The sequence below is a fragment of the Anarrhichthys ocellatus genome, unplaced genomic scaffold (genome assembly GCF_004355925.1).
Source record: "Anarrhichthys ocellatus isolate YVR2014 unplaced genomic scaffold, GSC_Weel_1.0 scaffold133, whole genome shotgun sequence".
Classification (NCBI taxonomy): Eukaryota; Metazoa; Chordata; class Actinopteri; order Perciformes; family Anarhichadidae; genus Anarrhichthys; species Anarrhichthys ocellatus.
In genome coordinates, this window is record NW_022280163.1 from 140,888 (window position 1) to 161,613 (window position 20,726).

The window sequence follows — 20,726 nt, forward strand, 5'->3', positions numbered from 1 at the left end:
TACCATACGTGATATGAGTCAACCGTGGGTGTCGAGAGCCCAGAGCCTCTCATGTCCTGGATGATTGTTGGCCTTATCATCAGACTGATCAGAACCACAGCAGAGTTACATCACAAAGCCGAAAGTCAGATACCGTACCTCTGTGATGTTGTGGGTGCAGCGACGATGTGGACCCCCCCTCCACCACCACCTGAAACATAAGCCGACTCGCCATGCTGAACTGTTAAGTGAGGTGAAGCAGTGTGTCAGGGGAGGTGGGAGCTGAACATAGGGGAGTGTGAACTTCATGGGACCGGCCTCCCACACGGAGTGGATTCTTGGCGGAGTTTCAGATTCAGTGCTTCTTGTAAACACTCTGTAACTCAAGCAGGAAGAGGTTTAATCATAAGAGAGCAGCTCTTCTGGGAAATGACAAAGTTCCCCAGCATCTCCGACCATTTTTCAATTTCACTATTTAAGCTCTTCATTGAACAGGTGTTCCATGCACATTTTTGACATTCAAGTTCATTTCCACACTATTTTTTGGTACACTGGAATAAATAGGTATGAACAAATTAGTATGGTTTATATTTTGTAAGACCTTTTGCAAGTGCATGGGGCATGCAGTGATTTCTCAGGATGCAAAGTATGTATGCTGCACAAAAACAATTTGTGCTGGGCAATGATTAAAATATTTAATCGCGATTAATCGCATTTTTATGGCAAAGTTCAATAATGAATTCAAAAGTAGTGTATTGCGCACTTTTATTTTAAAAGTAGTGCTATATGAACAAAAGGGCAATAACATTTGGTTCACGAGATGCAGGTAGCATGTTTTATACTTAATGTGAATATAATTCATACTTTGTTGGCTTCTTATTCTGAAAACCGGATGTTCTTCTGAAGAAACCGGATGTTGTCTCACGTTAATCTTTCCGCTAACTTTCAAAGTCCTTCGCTAGCTCCCAATCTGTGCCGTTTAAATGCGTTTACCGTGAATTTCAGCATATAGGTGCATTAAAATGACTGACTATAGGATGTTTGCTGGCTTTTATCCAACTGTTCTTGTCATCCTCTTGTTATGTATATGTATTGTATGTATATGTAAAAAAAAAATTATAATAAATTTAAAAAATGCGTTAACGCGCGATAAAATAATTGTCGGCGTTAATTAATGAATGCGTTAACGCGAAATCAACGCGTTAACTTGCCCAGCACTAAAAAAAAATATAAACGAATCACTTTTGTTTTGCTGCCAGTTTCACTAGTTGAAATAAAAAGAAACGCTATTTTCTACACACACAAAAGTCTTATTTCTCTCGTTCTGGTCAAAACAAAGTTTGTTTTATTGCACTTCTCCTTCGTGGCGAATCAAGATGCTGACGTTACTACACAGGTGTGTCTTGGGCTAGCCACAAAAAAAACAAAGGCCACTCTGCAATACGGGATATATCTCACCACAGACAGGTTTTGAGAGAGCTTTCCATTGTCATGCCAACTGCAGGACTGTCGCGCAGAGTCATCGTATGTGAATCGAACATTCGTTTCACTGCCGCGAGACGTCTCCAGCTGTCGTTTCTGAGAATCTGGTGGTGCAGCCAACAGTGCTCGACGTCCTCGCGTACACCAGGGTCTTGACCAGACAGCAATTTGACATCGTGACCGACTCGAGTAGCAAATAAAAAAATGCACATCTGTAGTCCTAGTCACATGAAACTATAGTTCAGAGCTCCCAATTATTTTTTCACGATAAAACTGCACGTTTTATAGTGGCCTTCTGTTGGGACCAGCCCAAGGCACACCTGTTTAATAACGACGCTGTGTAATCAGCATCTCGATGTGTCACACCTGTTTAATAACGACTGTTATCAGCATCTTGATGTGTCACACCTGTTTAGTAACAACACTGTTATCAGCATCTTGATGTGTCACACCTGTTTAGTAACAACACTGTTATCAGCATCTTGATGTGTCACACCTGTTTAGTAACAACACTGTTATCAGCATCTTGATGTGTCACGCCTGCACATGAGGTAAAAGGTATGAAGTAACATGCTGTAATATAGCGCTTGTCCATTAATTCAAGAACCCAAGTCATGTCCCATTACATTTATTTTTTAATACACAACTAGTTACAATTTCAAAACTTCTTTTCAACTATATACAAATCCAGACATCAGAAGTGTTGGTATACCACTTAATGTCCTTATCCCGCTGTAGCAACAGTGGAACAATCTGCACCACAGTGGATCAAAATCCATCAGGACAATAAACAGTTTGAGATCATCATCGGTGCCTCATGCGAGGGTGCGTTTTGCGTGTGCAACATGAAGAGATGAAACAGAGGATGCATGACGGTACAGAAAAAAATGAATGTGCATTTGAATACAAGTCCCGTTTTCTCTCAAAGTCCATGCAATCAACGTCAGCCCCTCAGATGAGGAAGATGATGTCGTCAGCCACCATGACCTGGTTGTCATCCTGCATGCGAGCCAGGGCGCTGCGAACCTCTGGCTCCGTGAAGCGGCTCTCGCGCCCTTTGTTGATGTCGTCCATCAGGTTCGTCATCGTCACCGACTGAGCGTGAGCGGACTGGAACACGGCAAACAGGGAGGACTTGAACTCCTTCAGCCTGGTGAAGGAAGCGCAGGGATTTGATTACGTTTCACAGAAAACTGCTGTCGGGGAGCTACTCACGTCTGACATATGCCACATCGTTGTTGTTTCTTCAAGTATTAAGTCTCCTATTGCGGCTAAGAATAATCCTCATGTCCAGCCAACTCAAAAAAATGACGGTCTCCGACTAGAAAAACTGCAATGAACCGCAACTCAAAGTTGGAGTTCCTACTTGTGAATTCGGGGCAAATCCTTCCACCCTGACTTTATGAAGAAGCAGTTGTGTAAAGTCACAATGGAAGTGCACATTGAAAGGTAAAGGTCATTTGCATCTATATGATTAAAATAACACTGACTGTCATAAAGTAAAACCTGTTCTGCATGTAAATTGATGTTAAAATATGTCACAATGTTATTCGGTAGCCGGTTACGGTAAACAGCCTGAAAGTTACCTTCTATCAACAAAAGGTATTCACAAAAACAAAAAAAATAGCCCTACTGAGAGTTCAATGGTGTGTACTGTTAGATGATGATCACTGTTAGCCGTGTTTTTTGTTCACGTTTTGCACGCCTGCTGGTCGGAAGTTTGAAATTCCACCTGGGAAAATTCCGACCTGCGAGTTGTCTGGAACGCAGCGTTATTTATAGCAAGTAGTAGCTGATCGTGAGGAACATATCTGGAATATATTGATACAGTTTTGTTTGTTTAAATGCGTCGCCCACCTCTCTGCGGAGAGCTCCGAGTCTTCAGCCTGTGACGCGGCGTCCATGGGCTCCTCCTCCCGCTGGGGCTTGGCTGGTTTTTGGGTGCCGGCCTGAACTAGAGAGCAGAACGACCAACATGAGAACTCCAGTCGGGAACATACATGCTTAAAGTAAGGGTTCCATCCTTTGAACACGAGGCTGCTTTGCTTGAAACTACACGTTATATAAAAAAAAATAAAAAAAAAAAAAATATATTAAAAAAAAAATAAAAAAAAAAGGTACTTTAAGATTTATCATAACTGATGTATAAACACGTGAGAAGCAATTTAATGTTATGTAATGTAATGTTATCTATGAGGTCGAGATCATTTTAACAAATTAATATACTGTTACAGGCAGGTTCATAGAACTGGAGTAGAACGGACATGTAACTGTTTTCAGAGGTTGCCAGGAAGATGAGTGGACAAAGCTCTGGCTAGCTGGTTAGCTAGGTATAGTTAGCTTGTCCTTCTCCGGCGTAACGGAGCGAGACAGAGGGATAATTAGACCCAGCGCTGCCGTTAGCCAGCAGCCGGAAAGCTAGCTAGCTAACTAGCATACAGCTGGCTAGTTAGCGAGGCAAAGTTAGCGTGTCCTTCTCCTGAGCGAGGAAGAGAGACCATTACACCCAGCCTTGCTGTAGGCCACCAGCTCGCTGTTCGGCTCATTTTCTGTGCTCAGATAGCAAGCTAGCTAACTAGCCATATGTCCACTCGTCGGCTAGCTAGCATGCCAATTCCACAATACTTAAATGCTACACATGGTAACAGAAACTAAGCTCAAAAATGTTTTGCTTTCCTACACTGTGACAAGTGGGTGGATGAAGAATTAAGTTGTTGTACACATATACACACTGTTTTAGTTGTTACTGCAAAACCACTCAGTGAGTCCACAAGCTTATTTGGAAGTTAACCAACCCCCTGTAGCAACGATGCACTGGAAATGGCCACTGCTCTGACAATCCTGCTACGTTGATTTGAAGGGAAATGTCCTTTCTACTGCTATTCTAGTTCCATGGGCAGGTGTATCTGTCACAATGCATTATATTTCACAAGTTGTTTAAAAGTTTTGTATGCAAAACCTTGATCTGCAAAAGTTAATAGTAGCTACAGCTTTAAAAATGTAGTTGAGTAGAGGAATAAAGTAACAGAAAATAGAAATACTCAAGTGTAAGCATGTCAAATATAAATCTCCGTAGTTACTTTCCACCACTGACTCTCTGAATAAGTTGGGCCATACACCATGCAAGTCGCAATTAACACGTTATAAGATAGTTTTTATGAAAATCAAAATAATTTTTGTCTGTTTATTTGCATGCATATCAATATATGTGTGTACTGTGACTGGATAGAGAAGAGTGGCAGTGCTCCAGGATTATAAGAACCATGTTGATTGGATATTCTTAGCGATTACATTTTTTTTTTTTTTTTTTTAATTTAGTGAACAGACTGTCAGCCTCAATAGTGTTCATGCTACAAAGTTCATCCTTCAAAAAAAGAGTGAGTCTCTTAAAAATATATATTTGTTTTTAAAAAGAGGCAGAACACAGTCGAACAGGAGATAGTAGATGTGCTAAAGTGAGAATGAATGTTCAGTTGTGTCTGGAACGAGTCACAGAGAATGTGAAAGCAGACTACAGCGGTGTGGGGAGGTAATAAAAGTGATGCTTACTCTGAGGAACCTCCTGCTCCTCGCTGAAGTCATACGGGCTGTAGGCCTCACTGCCCTGAGAACCACGTCGCCCCCTACAGGACGCACAGGATAGTGTTATCAATGATGGCTGCGAGAGCTTTTAAAAAAAAATTATAATAATTATGTATCAAAAGCGTGATACCTCTTTTTTGCAGTTTTCTGTGAACTTTGAGTGGAGGACTCCTCTTCCTCCTCTGAACCAGAGTCACGCTCCTGTCTCGAGCGTTTCTTCTCTTTCTCCAGGACCTGCGGAGGAAACCAGACAATATGAGCTCCATTCACATGTTAAAAACACATCATTCCATCCTTGAGCAGACAAACCTTTTTAAAGTAGGCGAACTGGACGAGCTCCACGGCCACCTCCGTGTCCTCCAGCTCCACGGCTTTGCTCATGCGGGCCTTGGCGTGTGCTGTGGAAAGACGGATCAGCGTCTCCAGCGTACGGGCCGTCACTGGAGAGGTCTGAGGAAGAGGAGGACGACAAAGTCAGAGAAAAATCTAAATGTCTGCTGTGATTAGACCTCTGCTCAGACCTTCTGTACATCCCCAATAGAACCGCTGCATACAAAGGCGTGTGCGTGCTGCTGCTCACCCTGGCCATGTCGGCACCCATCTGCTCCTGGCTCCTCAGCCTCGTGTACTCCTCTGCGATGTGATTGGCTGCCTCCTGTGTCAACACAGGTGTCACCACCTTGGCGATGTGGATGTACTTCCTCATGAACTCCTTGCTCACAATCTTATCCCTGAGACAAAGGACAGTACTTCTCTCTTTAGTTATTCTCTTAAACCAGACAACCAGATGTTTTTTGTACATGAGGATAAAAACGATTTTTTAGTCCCTGCTAAGGTTGATGGTGTGTGCGTACCTCTTCCTCTTGCTTCCATGCAGCAGGTTGTTGTGTTTCTCGTAGATCTGCAGTTCCTCGTGTTCCTCTACTATAGCGTCTGGGTCTTCAGTAGCCAGGACGTCTACTGTCCCGCCAAAAGCCATGGCTAAAAAAAAAAAAAAACACCAAGGACATTTTTTTAACAAATAGCAACTTAATACACAGATTGCAGTTTTAAGAAGTCCTCGTGCACAGCACCTGCTCCCTCCTGCTCGCGGGGGTCGCGGTAGCGGTGCATCCTCAGCACGTGGTCGGAGATCTCGCGGTCCTGCTCGGCATCCATCTGATCCAGCACGATGAACAGGAGGTCAAAACGCGACAGCAGGGAGTCCTGGAGGCCGATGTTCTCCATGGGGGTTTTGTACTGGTCGTACTGCACAAGACAAGAGCGGGGTTAACACTTTTAGAGAGAGAAAAAAAGAGAAGAGTAAATCAAGACAAAGAGTTCTCGTTAGATCGGCTGCTCACCCTGCCGTAGACGGGGTTGGCGGCCGCCAGTACGGAGCAGCGGGCGTTGAGGCGGGCGTGGATGCCGGCCTTGGCGATGGTGACGCGGCCCTGCTCCATCACCTCATGGATGGCCGTGCGGTCCATGTCGGACATTTTGTCGAACTCGTCGATGCACACCACGCCGCGGTCGGCCAGCACCATGGCGCCCGCCTCCAGGCGGCGCTCGCCTTGGGGAGGGACAGACGCAGAGAGTTAGCACGTGGGCTAAAGGGGACGCTAATAACGTTTGAGCGCCAGCGTGGATGCGTGTGTCATACCGGTCTCCTGGTCAGTGGTGACGGCGGCGGTCAGACCCACTCCAGTGGAGCCCCGCCCGGTGGTGGGGATGGCCCTGGGTGCTGTGTGAAGCACGTAACGCAGCAGCTGGGACTTCGCTACCGATGGATCGCCTGGTGAAGAAGAAGAAAGCATGATGAGATTAACCAACAAAGTGCAGCAGAACAGCTCATTAGTATTGGGAAAAGATCTAAATAAAAAACACACACACACACACACACACACACACACACACAGTATATACACACACATATACAGATATACACACATACACAAATATATACACATACACACAGTTGTGTGAAAAAGTGTTTGCCCCCTTCCTGATTTCTTATTTTTTTGCATGTTTGTCACAATTAAATGTTTCAGATCATCAAACAAATTTAAATATTAGACAAAGATAACACAAGTAAACACATAATGCAGTTTTTAAATGGTTTTTATTATTAAGGGGGAAAAAAAAATCCAAACCTACATGGCCCTGTGTGAAAAAGTGATTGCCCCCCCCTGTTAAAACATAAATTAACTGTGGTTTATCACATCTTTGGAAAGCTGAGTTCAATTTCTCTAGCCACACCCAGGCCTGATTACTGCCACACCTGTTCTCAATCAAGAAATGACTTAAATAGGACCTGCCTGACAAAGTGAGGTAGACCAAAAGATCCTCAAAAGCTAGACATCATGCTGCAATCCAAAGAAATTCAGGAACAAATGAGAAACAAAGTAATTGAGATCTATCAGTCTGGAAAAGGTTACAAAGCCATTTCAAAAGCTTTGGGACTCCAGTGAACCACAGTGAGAGCCATTATCCACAAATGGCGAAAACATGGAACAGTGGTGAACCTTCCCAGGAGTGGCCGGCCGACCAAAATTACCCCAAGAGCGCAGCGACGACTCATCCAAGAGGTCACAAAAGACCCCAGAACAACATCCAAAGAACTGTAGGCCTCACTTGCCTCAATTAAGGTCAGTGTTCATGACTCCACCATAAGAAAGAGACTGGGCAAAAATGGCCTGCATGGCAGAGTTCCAAGACGAAAACCACTGCTGAGCAAAAAGAACATAAAGGCTCGTCTCAGTTTTGCCAGAAAACATCTTGATGATCCCCAAGACTTTTGGGAAAATACTCTGTGGACTGACGAGACAAAAGTTGAACTTTTTGGAAGGTGTATGTCCCATTCCATCTGGCGTAAAAGTAACACGGCATTTCAGAAAAGGAACATCATACCAACAGTAAAATATGGTGGTGGTAGTGTGATGGTCTGGGGCTGTTTTGCTGCTTCAGGACCTGGAAGACTTGCTGTGGTAAATGGAACCATGAATTCTGCTGTCTACCAAAAAATTAAAATTACAATTACTGAATTACAACAATTCTGCAAAGATGAGTGGGCCAAACTTCCTCTACAGCGCTGTAAAAGACTCATTGCCAGTTATCGCAAACGCTTGATTGCAGTTGTTGCTGCTAAGGGTGGCCCAACCAGTTATTAGGTTTAGGGGGCAATCACTTTTTCACACAGGGCCATGTAGGTTTGGATTTTTTTTCCCCCTTAATAATAACAATAACCTTCATTTAAAAACTGCATTTTGTGTTTACTTGTGTTATCTTTGTCTAACATTTAAATTTGTTTGATGATCTGAAACATTTAAGTGTGACAAACATGTAAAAATATAAGAAATCAGGAAGTGGGCAAACACTTTTTCACACATCTATCTATCTATATAGATAGATAGATAGATAGATAGATAGATAGATAGATATTAATTGAAGTGTCATTAGCACGAATAAAAAACGGCAGTACCGATGAGAAGGATGTTGATGTCTCCTCTGATGCGCGACCCGTTCTCCAACACCTTCTCCACGCCGCCCAGCAACATGCAGAGGATGGCCTTCTTTATGTACTCGTGGCCATGGATGCTGGGAGCCAGGGAGTGAGCCAGCTGATCAAACACATCCTGAGCAAAAAATAAAAACAGAAAAGGGAGAATTCATCATTCAATTAACAAGGGAGCTCATTCTCACAATGAGCCGGTGCGAGCTACGATTAGTTAGAAGGATCCAAGTCTTACCAAGGAGCGGATCCGGCTGAAGTTCCTGATCTTGCCCACGTCATCCGCTGAGAAGTTGGGGGACACTTCCTTGCTCATCGGTTTGATGTGGCAGGCTATCATGATGGTCCTGAGCAAGAAAAACGGTTAATTAATAACAAAGACCTCGGGGAAAACTCAGCAGCTACGGCGCACACTTGATCCCGTCTCACCTAAACGTCCCGGAGGTGAACCCCCCCTTCTTTCCGGGCAGGCAGCGGTATGTCCCGATGGCTTGCACTCTGTCTCCCGGCTTGACTACATCCACCAGGTCGTTGTCCAGGATGATGTCCACGGAGCGGGGTAGCTGGCCGGCCGGGGCTTTCTCCGGCATCTCCTGCACCGTGATGGTCTGGTGGTCCTTGTAGATGGAGAGACCAAACTCTGTCTCCAGGGGGTTGTTCTCCTCGTCCTTGTCGAGAGAGGGACAGAAAGACAGGAGGTGATGTGTGTGGAGGGGAAAAGGCATGGAGCCAAAAACTGCTCCAGTCAGATGAGTACACAGATCAAGTTATAGTGTAGTTACCTTGGTAGGGTAGATGGCAGTGGAAGGGAAGGCATCCAGCGAGGTCATGTCGGTGTACTTCCTCTCCATTGTCTTCTTGGTGGCCGGGCAGTAGTGGACGCTGCGCACTACTTTAGGACGCACCAAGGAACCTAAAGAAGAAGGCAACGATATAAGCCTTCTAAACATCACATTGAGCATTGTGAAACGACTACATGAAGGCAAGAGACAAAGCAGTAGAGCCCAAAATTGGGGGGGGGCCACACACTCACACTTGGTGATGATGCCCTCCACGCACACCATGCTGCCCAGCAGGCGGGAGGTCAGGGTCCGGGGGGTGACGTGCTTGGTGCCGAAGCTGCCCTCCAGGGCGACGAAGAACTCCTCGTACTGCTTGGCGTAGGTGGCATCCACGGAGGCCACGAGGTCCTTCAGGGCCCGCTGGAAGGCCAGCAGCTCCTCGAAGGCATTGCTCATCAGTCTGGAGGAGACGACAAAACATGCGAGCCGAGGAGGAATTAATATACTTTCACTCTGGGGGCTGTTTTGTGGTTGTAAACGAGGAATGATAACACACCAAAAAACAAAGTCTACATTAAAGTCAAGCTGTGTATTCAGTGATACAGCAGCTACAGAAACGTTAGTGTGAGAGATCAAAACTCAGCTCACGTTTGTCAACACAAAAAAACTGATTACTGGTTATTATATGCAATGAATCAATTAGATCAGCTGACAGTGAGCCATGGTAATAACAAACATATCAGTTCACACACACACACACACACACACACAGTTCCCTTCCTTACTTTGCAGCCCGGGCCTCGTTGCGTCTCCTCAGGTCGTTGATGTTGACGACGAGTCGAGCTTTATTCTCACTGATCATGTCCCGGACCTTGCTTTGGTAAACCCCCTGGTCTTGCTGTAGGAAACGGACATAAAACGTTTTCCCCATTGTTAACACATAATAATTCGATAATGATGGCACTGGGTTTAAGGGAACAGATGCATCAGATTACGGAGAACTAAACTCAACTGTCGCACCAAGCGTCGTAGCACCAAGCGTCGTAGTAACATGTAGCGTTTAGCAAACCGATGTCAATTACCTGTCAACAGTGACATTAGTAATCAAACTGGTCCAATGGAAGGCGGTTCTTTTGTTATGGCCGCATGGTTTCTCATATATTTGCCACAACAAAGAGTTTAACCGGATAAAAGTCGGACTTACGTTGTCATCCAGAAAGTCCAGGTAATCCCTCTGAGCCTCTCTCATCTCCCGCTCATCTACGACGTCGGTTGCCATGGTGGGATGTTATTTATCGCGTTAAAAATCTTTAAATATGTTTACAGAGTTTGGTACGGTGAGCGCCTCGCTGCAGTCGGACTACACACTGAGGAGATTTTCGCGCCACTGCGCGCCGGGTACAAGTAGAGCGTAACAAGCGATTGGTCAACTCTGCACGCGCGTTTTGCATAGTTGGCGGGTAAGCGTACAGCTGTCCAATAGAATGCACCGTGACAGCGCATGAGCCCGCCCCTTCAAGAACTCGCGCGAAAGTGGAGCCGGAAAGGGGTCGTGGCTTGGCTGTGGCTTGTGTCGGAGATAACCAACACTGCCAAAAAAGTGCCTGAAATCGGCAGCGTGGAAGCATTTTGTAAATCGAAAATGACCCGGAAGTCACGAGGAACAGCTAGTTTACGGAGGTTCCATTTAGTCGCATTTTGTTGTATTCTTCTTTTGTCTTACGCAGCCAGCAAATAAGTCCTCATACGTTTATCATAGTAGGCCTATCGTACAACTGCTAAAAACCGTATATAGTGACGTCACTCTACTTAAAGCCCACAAACTCATGCTGTAGCTTGTTATCGATGATGATCAGATATTATTCCTATTTTAGTAACATAATCATTTATAATCAGTTATGATACATTAGAGAAGTTCTGTGCATAAAGTTATGGTATGTTACTGTGTAACCCAGGACTCACGTTCTTCTTTTGGACACTGTTGGCATGGAGGTATAAAGCATTGTAAATATTGAAAACATAATATATAATCTCCACCACATCCAATACTATATCATTATATAAATACAATAATAATATAATAAATATAAACATTTATATAGGGTTTTATAAACCCTTACAATGAATTTGTTCATAATCCAATATGGGCATAATCTTCCTAAGCTGTCCCTTGCCAATATTACACGTACTTTCACAGCATTTTGTTCGTATCAAGACAACAACATGTTTATGCAGATGCAGACACATTGCTTTTGTTAAAAATTGAACAACCGTATTTAGTATTTAGTATTTTAATGATATTGTGTGACTTTCATTTCTAGGAGAGAGAGAGAGTGTTAGCAAGGAGAACCCTAAGGCCCAGGGCCTCATACTGACAAAGGCAGGAAAGGCCCATACCAATGCTTTAACTTAAAGTAAATATGGTGACAGTACAGTGTTCATTGGGAGGGCTGTGTGTGTGTATAACTTATAACTATTGGACTGATGAAAATTGTTTAACACGTTCATGTTCACTTTGGTGACCCTCTGACTTTTCATCAGCACTGTCACCACTTCAGAAGTTCAACTTGTCCAATACTTTGGTTTATGACTAAATACCTGCACAACAAGCGACATCCATTGTGTGTAGTGCTTATTAGCAGAGTTAGCATGCTAACACGGCAAACTAACATGTGGACCACCTGCTATATATCACTGTTAGCATGTTGGCACTCCAACATTAGCATTTAGCTCAAAGCTCAATATTTGTGGCACTATTATTGAAATGCAGCTGATTCCTCCTTCAGTTCACATCTCCATTAGTGAAACATAAAGTAAATATGTAGCATAAAAGCAAAAAACAGCAATGACTCCAGAATTCCAGGGAACACATCATTTTCAGACAGCTCTTCACAGGTGGGAATTAAACATTTAAACGGTCTCCTCCTTTGCTCTGTGTGCTCACCATTCAAGATGCTGCTTCTCTGAAGCCGCAGAAGCTTCTAATGCTTTGAAACAACAGAGACAGAACAATGGCAGCAGGCGTCACAGCATTGGGCCTTTGTGCACATGCTGGCATCTTACCACATCACGTTTCCTCTTTTACCAATAGTGGAATCTCTGTTCAGTGTTTAAAGCAGGCCGAGCAGCAGCACAATGTGTGGCATCACTCAACAAAGATCTTCATCACAGCATCATTCACTAAGACAACACCTCTGTTGACTCTCTTCAAAGTGGCTCCTGTAGTGAATCTGTTTGTGCATTGTTAAATCTGTTAAATCTTGCTGAGCCGGTGACTCCATCTTTAGTCACATCAAGGATACCGTCTGCTCTGACTTCAACTGCAAAAGAATTGTGTAATTCAACAAAAAATGATCAAGAGTTTCTGTCCAAATTTGAAAATAAAATAAGAGAGATCAGAACATAAAGCTGATTTATTCAACAAGGAGAATATATTAATGTAGTGGAAACAAAGTGAAGCTAACAGAAGCACAGCTTTAAGTCAGAGAACATCAACCGCGTCTTACATCTACTGAACAAGCTTCAGTCCATATCTCTAATAAACAACAGCAAAACTCTTCCAGCACAGATAAATTAAAACCTATAAATCCCCACAGAGACAAACACATCATCATTTCCAGTTAATAACAAACAACTGTGAATGAGGACGTCTGAGTCAAAACTAAAATCCCATTTTACGCACAGAATTGACTCCTTCTAATATTCTTCAAGTAATGAGTTCAACGTGGTTAAATCGTGGCAACTTGATCCGAAATGACGGAGCAGAGATTGAATGTCTGATCCTGACCAACAGGGTTCTTGTATCAGAGCCAACAGGAGAGTGCTCTGTGAGGATCTGCTGGACATCAGCTGAGCGACTACATTATGATGGTGACGGTGGAGAGAGACACGTTGAAGGTGGTGTTCTGCTGCGGTACGCTGTGGGGATGATGGGCATCAGGTGGCAGCGGTCACTTGGATTCACCTGGAAATGCAGCAGAGCAGTGTGTTTACAGATTACCGACCGATTCTCTGATCAAAGCATCAAATCCTGATCAGAGTCCCGCCGAGGCCTGACCCTGGGGTCCCAAACAGGATGGCTGAAGTCGCTGAGTCTTTCTTCTCCACTAATCCCGCTCCGACACAGAGGGCATCGATGTCAGCACCTGATCAAGTCATCCTCTCTGCAGATCCTCGCTAATAGGAGCGCTGATCCAGAACCACTTCGGGGGTGGATGAGGATGGTGGAGCTTTGCTCTTCATTGGACTGAAACGGGACATTTGCATTTGAATGAACTAGTAACAGTCCTGACACAACAAGTATGTATGTAACACACACAGCTGTACCAGAGGAGCAGAGGATGGAAGCTAGGCTAAAGTTGTTGCTCAGCGACAAGACCACTGCAGGAGGAGACCATTCCAACACCTTCTTCTGTGAGATTCATCGCTCAGCCTTCTCTTTAGACAGCACACTTTATGTTAGGGAATGAACCTAATGCTATTAATGATCATAAAATAAATCTTGATTTTTGAGTGTGTGTAACAATCAGTTAAGATAAGATAAAAGAAGGTAGAACTTTATTAATCCCGAGGGAAATTCGAGAAGATTACAACAGAAGAATAGCAACAAAAAAAAAACAATAAAATAAAAATATGAACATATATATGAACAATAGAATAACAAATATTTAGTGTAAAAGAAATAATAAGGACACCAGTGCATAATAGAATACAATAGCAATAAGAGTAAGGTAAATAAATAAATGAAAAAGTTTTTTAAAAAAAACATAGAAAAAGTAAACAAAGATTAAATACAAGATTATAAATACAAGGTGAATAAGAGGTGACACTAATACCAGCGCCTAATGGAAACTAAAACAGAAAAGTCATATCGAGCAAGACATTGAGAGAGAGAAAGTTAGTCATTGAAAAATGTGATAACGTTAATTAAAACAGTAAGAATAATGTGAAAGAGCTTCTTGTCTGGTACAGTTATCAGTTAACATCTGAAATTCCTGAAGGGTTTAACCGCTGATTCACTCCCCAGTGAAGCAGCCTCCCATTGAACCCAGGAGAATGCTAATAAAGGACGTTGATCTCAGACATGTACTATACTGTCGCTGGTTTGTTTGCTAGTTGATTTAGTGACAGAAAAAAACACACAATGGCCCATTTATGGGCTCATTGTCAACACCTCCTTCTCAACAGACAGCACACCAATGAGACGAGTCCCTCCCTGAGTCACCTGCCTGCTGCGAGCCACATAAAGCAACGGCAGCTGAGTGACTGACAGCAGTAAGTGACAGAGCTACCGCTGAGTCAAGCAGCATACAATGTAAGTAGTGAAACCTGTGGGGTTTTTTGTTGTTGCTATATTGTCTTTTTGAAATAACATGAAAAAATGTGAGATGCTGCATATTTACTGGACATCATCAGATTGTACCTTATTGAAGAAATAGATGTTAATTCCACATATTCGATAGCTACTTTGGTTGCTTGTGAGTTTTGCTTTGACGCTGTAATCCTGTACTTTGTTGACACCTTTTGCTGCGTTTTGCCCTTCTCTTTCAGAACACCAGGACAATGGCTCCAGTTGGGATGGTAAGTGCACTGGGTTGGCTTTCATCCCCAGAGGTGGGCGTCATCTCCCTCATCGTCTTCCTCATCCTCAGCGTCACTCTCCTCACCCTCTGCGCCCGCTGTCAAAGGTGAGGGGAAACATGTTTATTGAGGAAAAGTGATAATTAACTTGAGTGTGTTAGTGTCGAGCCCTCCTCCAGCATACTGTAGAACATAAGCCCCGTTTGATCGATTGCTCTTCTCTGTGCTGTCACTCAAAGGGAGTGAAAGGAGTTAAGAGCAGTGTCACCCAAGGTGTGAGTAATGGTGACCGACGCTGCTGCCCAGAATAAAACAAGTCTTCTCCTGTTTGCCTCACAATGTGCCGGCTGATTCATTTCTTTCCTTCCCCGGACATAAAAAGGCTTTAATAACTATGCATCACTTTTCAGCAGCACAGAGCCGAAGACTCGTTGGACTCGATGTTGAATTTTTTTGATGAAGGGCGTTGCCTGTTTGAGAGAAGTAGCTGTCAGATATAGTTTTTATTTCAGGGTGTTGAGGCCAAATGGGCTGGGCTTGGATCATTAACCTTCAACAGCGCTGCTCTTCCCAATAAGATCTTTGTGTGTGTGTGTGTGTGTGTGTGTGTGTGTGTGTGTGTGTGTGTGTGTGTGTGTGTGTGTGTGTGTGTGTTTGCACGCCCATTACTGCGGTTGTCTCACCGAACATACCAGTGTCTTATCTTCTGCAGCCTGTTTCTGTACATTCCATTGCGGGTTTGTCACTGAGAGAAATGAAACTGGGACGGCAGTGATGGACAGGATTCATAACCCGTAAATTGTTTGTTTAATTCAAGGAGGGGAACACAGCGCTGTCAACGTGCGTTGATTGAGTTAAGACACATGTTGCATGAAGGAATTCTTCAGTACATATCTTTGGTACATTGCTTTTGGTTCTTTACAGAGAAGGAGGACAATGGCTCCAGTAGGGATGGTAGGCATGCTGGGTTGGCTTTCATCCCCAGAGATGGGCATCATCTTCAGAGTAATACAATGCAGACTTTAAGGTGACAGTAGTCACGAGTTCAACCTATAAGTGCTGGAAACGTTGATATAAACGAATAAGGCCAATGATTAATTCAGTGTGGCATTTTTTGGAAATGCGCAGGAGATGTTTTCAAGTCCTTTGAGTGGCTGACGGCAGAACTATAGGCACAAAGACTTGTTGTAGAGCAGGGGACTGAGACCAGAGGACCTGGTGAACCAGGATGTTATTAAGGATACAATATAAAAAAACAGAGAGAAAACAGGTGGCAGACGGACAGCGTTTTAAGAGTCTTGAGCCATAAATCAAATCCACATATGTAAATAGAACTGTATGCACCTTTGTCCCCTTAACTGACAGATGTGGCACATCATCGTAACACTTGATAGCCTCTCATTTTCTTCTTTGTTATCCACAGGAACTCTGGCAATGCCTACGACGTGAATGTCGGAATGACGGTAACTGTTTCTGACCTCTCTCTCTGTTTCCGGTCTGTCACTTAACAGCTCGCTCCATTCGTGCAACATCACCTTCAACCTTCAATATCACAATGTAGTATCTGTTGCAGTTCAGTCGCTGCCAAATAAGAGCGGATGATAATCAGAAGGAGGACAGTAGAGGCTGTGGTACTGTAGCCACTTCTGGCCTTCTTAGATTCAAACCATGCAAACCCGTGGGACTAATGGAAATAGATTAGGCCGTCAATTAAAATGTCTAATTATGTGAAACATTAGAAAGAATTTTATCAGGCTGTTATGACTACATCATGACCATTATTTCCTGAATATGATCAGCCTGAATGACAAACGTTTTGGGTATGACGTATGGAATCAGCAGTAACATATTTCATATTATGATTATGATACTTTTTCTATTCGATTCATTCAAGCCGAATGTAATGATTGGATAACTACAGTCTTGCAACAGCCACAGATACCAGATTTTTTTTTTCTGTCAAAGCAGTTGATTCAATGATTGCTAACAGGATGTATTTGTTTTACAGATTACCTACCCTGCCTTTAAAATGTTAAAAATAATATGCTGTAATGCAATATCATGGCACAGCATGCGGTTTGAGTCAAGCGTTGTCTGACTCATGTAACTAGCAGGAGCGCAGAGGGACAAACAACGAGACCAAAGGGCAAAACCAACAAATCAGTGTCTGTTGAGTCACCCGAAACCTAATCAAAGCTGCAAATTGTAGCCCTTCCTTGACGCAGGGATGTGGAGCATACTCTCACTCAGTGAGACAAACGTTACAGCTAGATTCCTGAAAGTCTTTCTGATGTTGAGGAAATCAATTCGAGAAACATTGTTGGTTTGTTCGACTCCAGTTGTTGTTACTTTCCTTTGCTTTTGCCAGGGACCTAACCGGCAGCTCCATATTTACCTTACGGACATAGTGTTCACAAGCTATGTCCCTATTGTCCTTGAACCTTTTCTGTCTTTCTCTTTGACAGACTGATGGAGGAGGAGGAGGACCCAACGGGAACGCCGGCACAAAGACAGGAGGAGTCGCCGGTGAGTTCCCTGTAATTGGAAAACAAAATGTTCAATCAAACGTTAATGCGTCACTTACGCTTTTTTTCTCATCGACGTTTCCAGACCCAGGAGTGACATCACCATGGAGGGACCATAGAAGCATGCCTCCCAGCACACTAGACAGACCCAAAGCTCTGACCACCTAACCAACCAGTTCCAGTCCTGAACACTAACACACAGCACCACATATCACACACACACACACACACACACACACACACACACACACACACACACACACACACTTTCCACTCTTGACATTGTCCCAAATGGACAGAAAGTTGGCCTTGCCCTCTGCCAGCTCGAGCCACCAACCCCACCATGTCACATCAGTCTTCACTTATCTGGATACATTCCTCAAGGAAGATCCTCTTTTTTAAGTCTCTCATTCATGGATTCTGAATTCATCTGGGAAGAACTTTTCGTCTAAAGACTTTCTTTTTGTTGGATTCTGAATTTGCCATGGAGCTGAGTAGAATGCAGTAGAACATTTTTAAGGACAGAAAGTTTTTGCTTTAGCGGAAATCATGTTGACTGACTAGGTCCACATTTGAGGAAATAAGCTAATCAGCTTTCTTTCTGAGAGTTAAACGAGAAGATCGATACCATCATATGAGTCTATTAAATATGAAGCTACAGCTAGGAAACGGTTACCCCCCCTTCCTTTTCCAATCTTTATGCTAAGCTAAGCTAACAGTACTTGCTTTAGCTTCAAATTTAATAAACAGATATAATAGTGGTATCAATTTTCTCATCTACCTCTCAGCAAGAAGGTGATTAAACATGTTACCTTGAATATTTTTGCCAGCCTTATTCAAACTACTGCATTAATGTGGAGTTAATGATTATGGGATGTATTATTGATGTCACTACTGGCAGCCACTGGTTTCCACTCCTGTACCATATACAAATAAATGAGCGGAAGTTTGGCTTGAAGTTTGTAATCCATCACATCAATTCACGAAACTTAAAGGGACACTTTGCCGATTTATAACCAGCTGAGTCATTGCAGTGCGTGTAATTATTGTGTTGTAAACGTGTATGACTTCCTTGATACTCGTGGGTCTGTTTGTCCTGGACACAAAGACGGTCTAAAAGCCATTCTTGGTAGTAGAGATGGGAGTGGCCCCTGAGCATTGAAAGTGAACCAAAGGTCAGAAAAGCTTCAAAGTAGGGTGGAGTTGTCGTTCTTGTCATACCAGTTTGTCGTGTCATGCACTGCCATATCAAGCTGCTGAGCTGTCCTTATATAGCATGCCCAAGTGAGACACTGATGTCAGTGATTCTGCTTCCCTTGCCACTGTACATTAGAAGCATTATTTTCTCAGCGTCATACTATGAGGTGGGTTGTTTGGTCAATGTCACTCAATCTAATCAAACCACTCCAACACGGCCCTGGTGAAGCACATTAGCTGAGTTTTAACTTGAAGTCAAAATTGAAATAAACATATAAATGTAATAATGTTTTTTCTCCAAACTTTGATTGATTAATATCAAGTGTTTGGGTGTCTTAAAATGGGTTTATGCAAAATGTGACTGTGTATATCAGATTTTGAATAACATATGCTTCCTGTACCAGTAAATATTCTTTTCAGTAACTAGCTGGTATAGGGGCTTTGACACTTTCTGTTTTAAGGATGGCAACATCAGCCGATCGACTGCTTTGGACCAGACTGAATTCTTAACTATTGGATGGATTGCTTTGAAATTTTCAGGTCCCCAGAGGATGAACCAGACTGACTTCAGTGATCCCCTGATTGTCCTCTGGCTCCACCGTGAGGTTGACAGAGTCGTTTTTTCGTGAAACGTCTCAACAATTATTGGATGAATTGTCATCACATTTGGACCATGAACATATGTATCAAATGATTTGGTACATATGTTCATGGTTCCCAGATGTGATGAATCTGGCTTGAATCTTCCTTTTTGTGGTCCCTTGCCTTTTCCTCAAGCGCCGCTGTGAGGTTTAAATATTTAGGTTTGATTGTCTCAGCTACTGGATCAATTATCGTGGAATTGGTACAAACATTCACATTCCCCTCAGGCTTAATTTAATCACTTTGGCAATCCACCGACTTCATCATCGTGTCAAGTCTTTAATGTGTCACTCATACCGAGAAAACTAATAGCAATCCCATCAGGAACAGCTGTACTTTGTTTTTAAGACTAATTAACACATGTTAGCATGCTAACATGCTAAACAAAGACGGTGAATATGGAAAACATGTCAGCAAACATGTCACGTTGGTGTCGCATTGATCTTCTTCTTGCGTTGCTATGACGATCAGTTAAGAATCTTGCGTATACGTTGAGAGTAGGCGGGATTATTTCCAATGAGAGAATATCTCAATTTGTACTGTCCTAAAATTGGACTTCATCTAAACTGTAGGCAACACTACCACCCATCTAAACCGACACTTGTCCGCTAACCACTAGTCTTAAAATTATTACACCTATTGTACAATGACATATTAATGTCTTATCAACACTGCTGCTGTGAACAATCATTATCTGTTTATCATTTCCATCTCAGCCTGTCTCACCAGTCAGCGCATGCCAGAAGGCCTGAGGAAAGCTTACATGGTGTCAGTAATGTATGAAATATTCTGTCTGGTTTAGGAATGAGATTGGGACTAGGATTGGGTTACTGCCCCTCTCTCTCTGTGTCTGAGTGTGTCGGTGCTCAGACCCTAAAATCCCTGCTGACTGGATGTCTGGTGGAGAGGGTTGCAGACAGCCGGCACTAATCCGGTCTCTCGAACACACACGGAAACACACACGCACACACACACACACACAGGCACGGGCTATGCAACACACACACACGTTGGAATCACACATGCAAATTGTGTATGATCTCCATGCAGGCATTTTATCATGTGATGTTGGGGGTTGATACATGCTGTATAAACCGTGGTGTCAGCAGTTTTATTAGTTTTGAGCTATTGGATTACAACTTTTAATGATGCATGAAAGGTTTTCATCACTCATCTGTGTTTTTTTTAAAATATAATCATATCATATAGTTATTTCACTGCGTCATATTAGTAGCAGCATTACACTGCACATATTCCTTAGTATATAACACTATTATGATATTTCTATTGGCACTTCTACTGCTGAATGTCTGAGTGATCGTGTGGTAGTTTGTGGTATATTTGATCCATGTTGGTACTATGTTTATATTGGATATCATATACTGCATATTTGCATTGTAGCATCTCCATAAAACATATAGAAATTGTGTGGGGGATATAAATACGCTGAACCCTTCTGTGTATTTT

General features: G+C 43.1%; 1 protein-coding gene across 1 annotated transcript; it reads right to left on the bottom strand.

Annotated features, from left to right (window-relative positions):
• Positions 1 to 2,082: 2,082 nt before the first annotated feature.
• On the bottom strand, positions 2,083 to 10,675 carry mcm3 (minichromosome maintenance complex component 3). Its single transcript, XM_031877306.1, has 17 exons — positions 10,520 to 10,675; positions 10,101 to 10,213; positions 9,567 to 9,775; positions 9,316 to 9,446; positions 8,963 to 9,201; positions 8,772 to 8,880; positions 8,504 to 8,657; positions 6,686 to 6,817; positions 6,387 to 6,595; positions 6,117 to 6,291; positions 5,898 to 6,024; positions 5,624 to 5,774; positions 5,353 to 5,493; positions 5,174 to 5,277; positions 5,011 to 5,084; positions 3,319 to 3,415; positions 2,083 to 2,611 (listed from the first exon to the last, which is right to left on the bottom strand). The coding sequence occupies exons 1-17, from the start codon at positions 10,592 to 10,594 to the stop codon at positions 2,413 to 2,415; spliced, it is 2,439 nt and encodes an 812-aa protein (XP_031733166.1). The 5' UTR covers positions 10,595 to 10,675; the 3' UTR covers positions 2,083 to 2,412.
• Between the last annotated feature and the right edge of the window lie 10,051 nt (positions 10,676 to 20,726).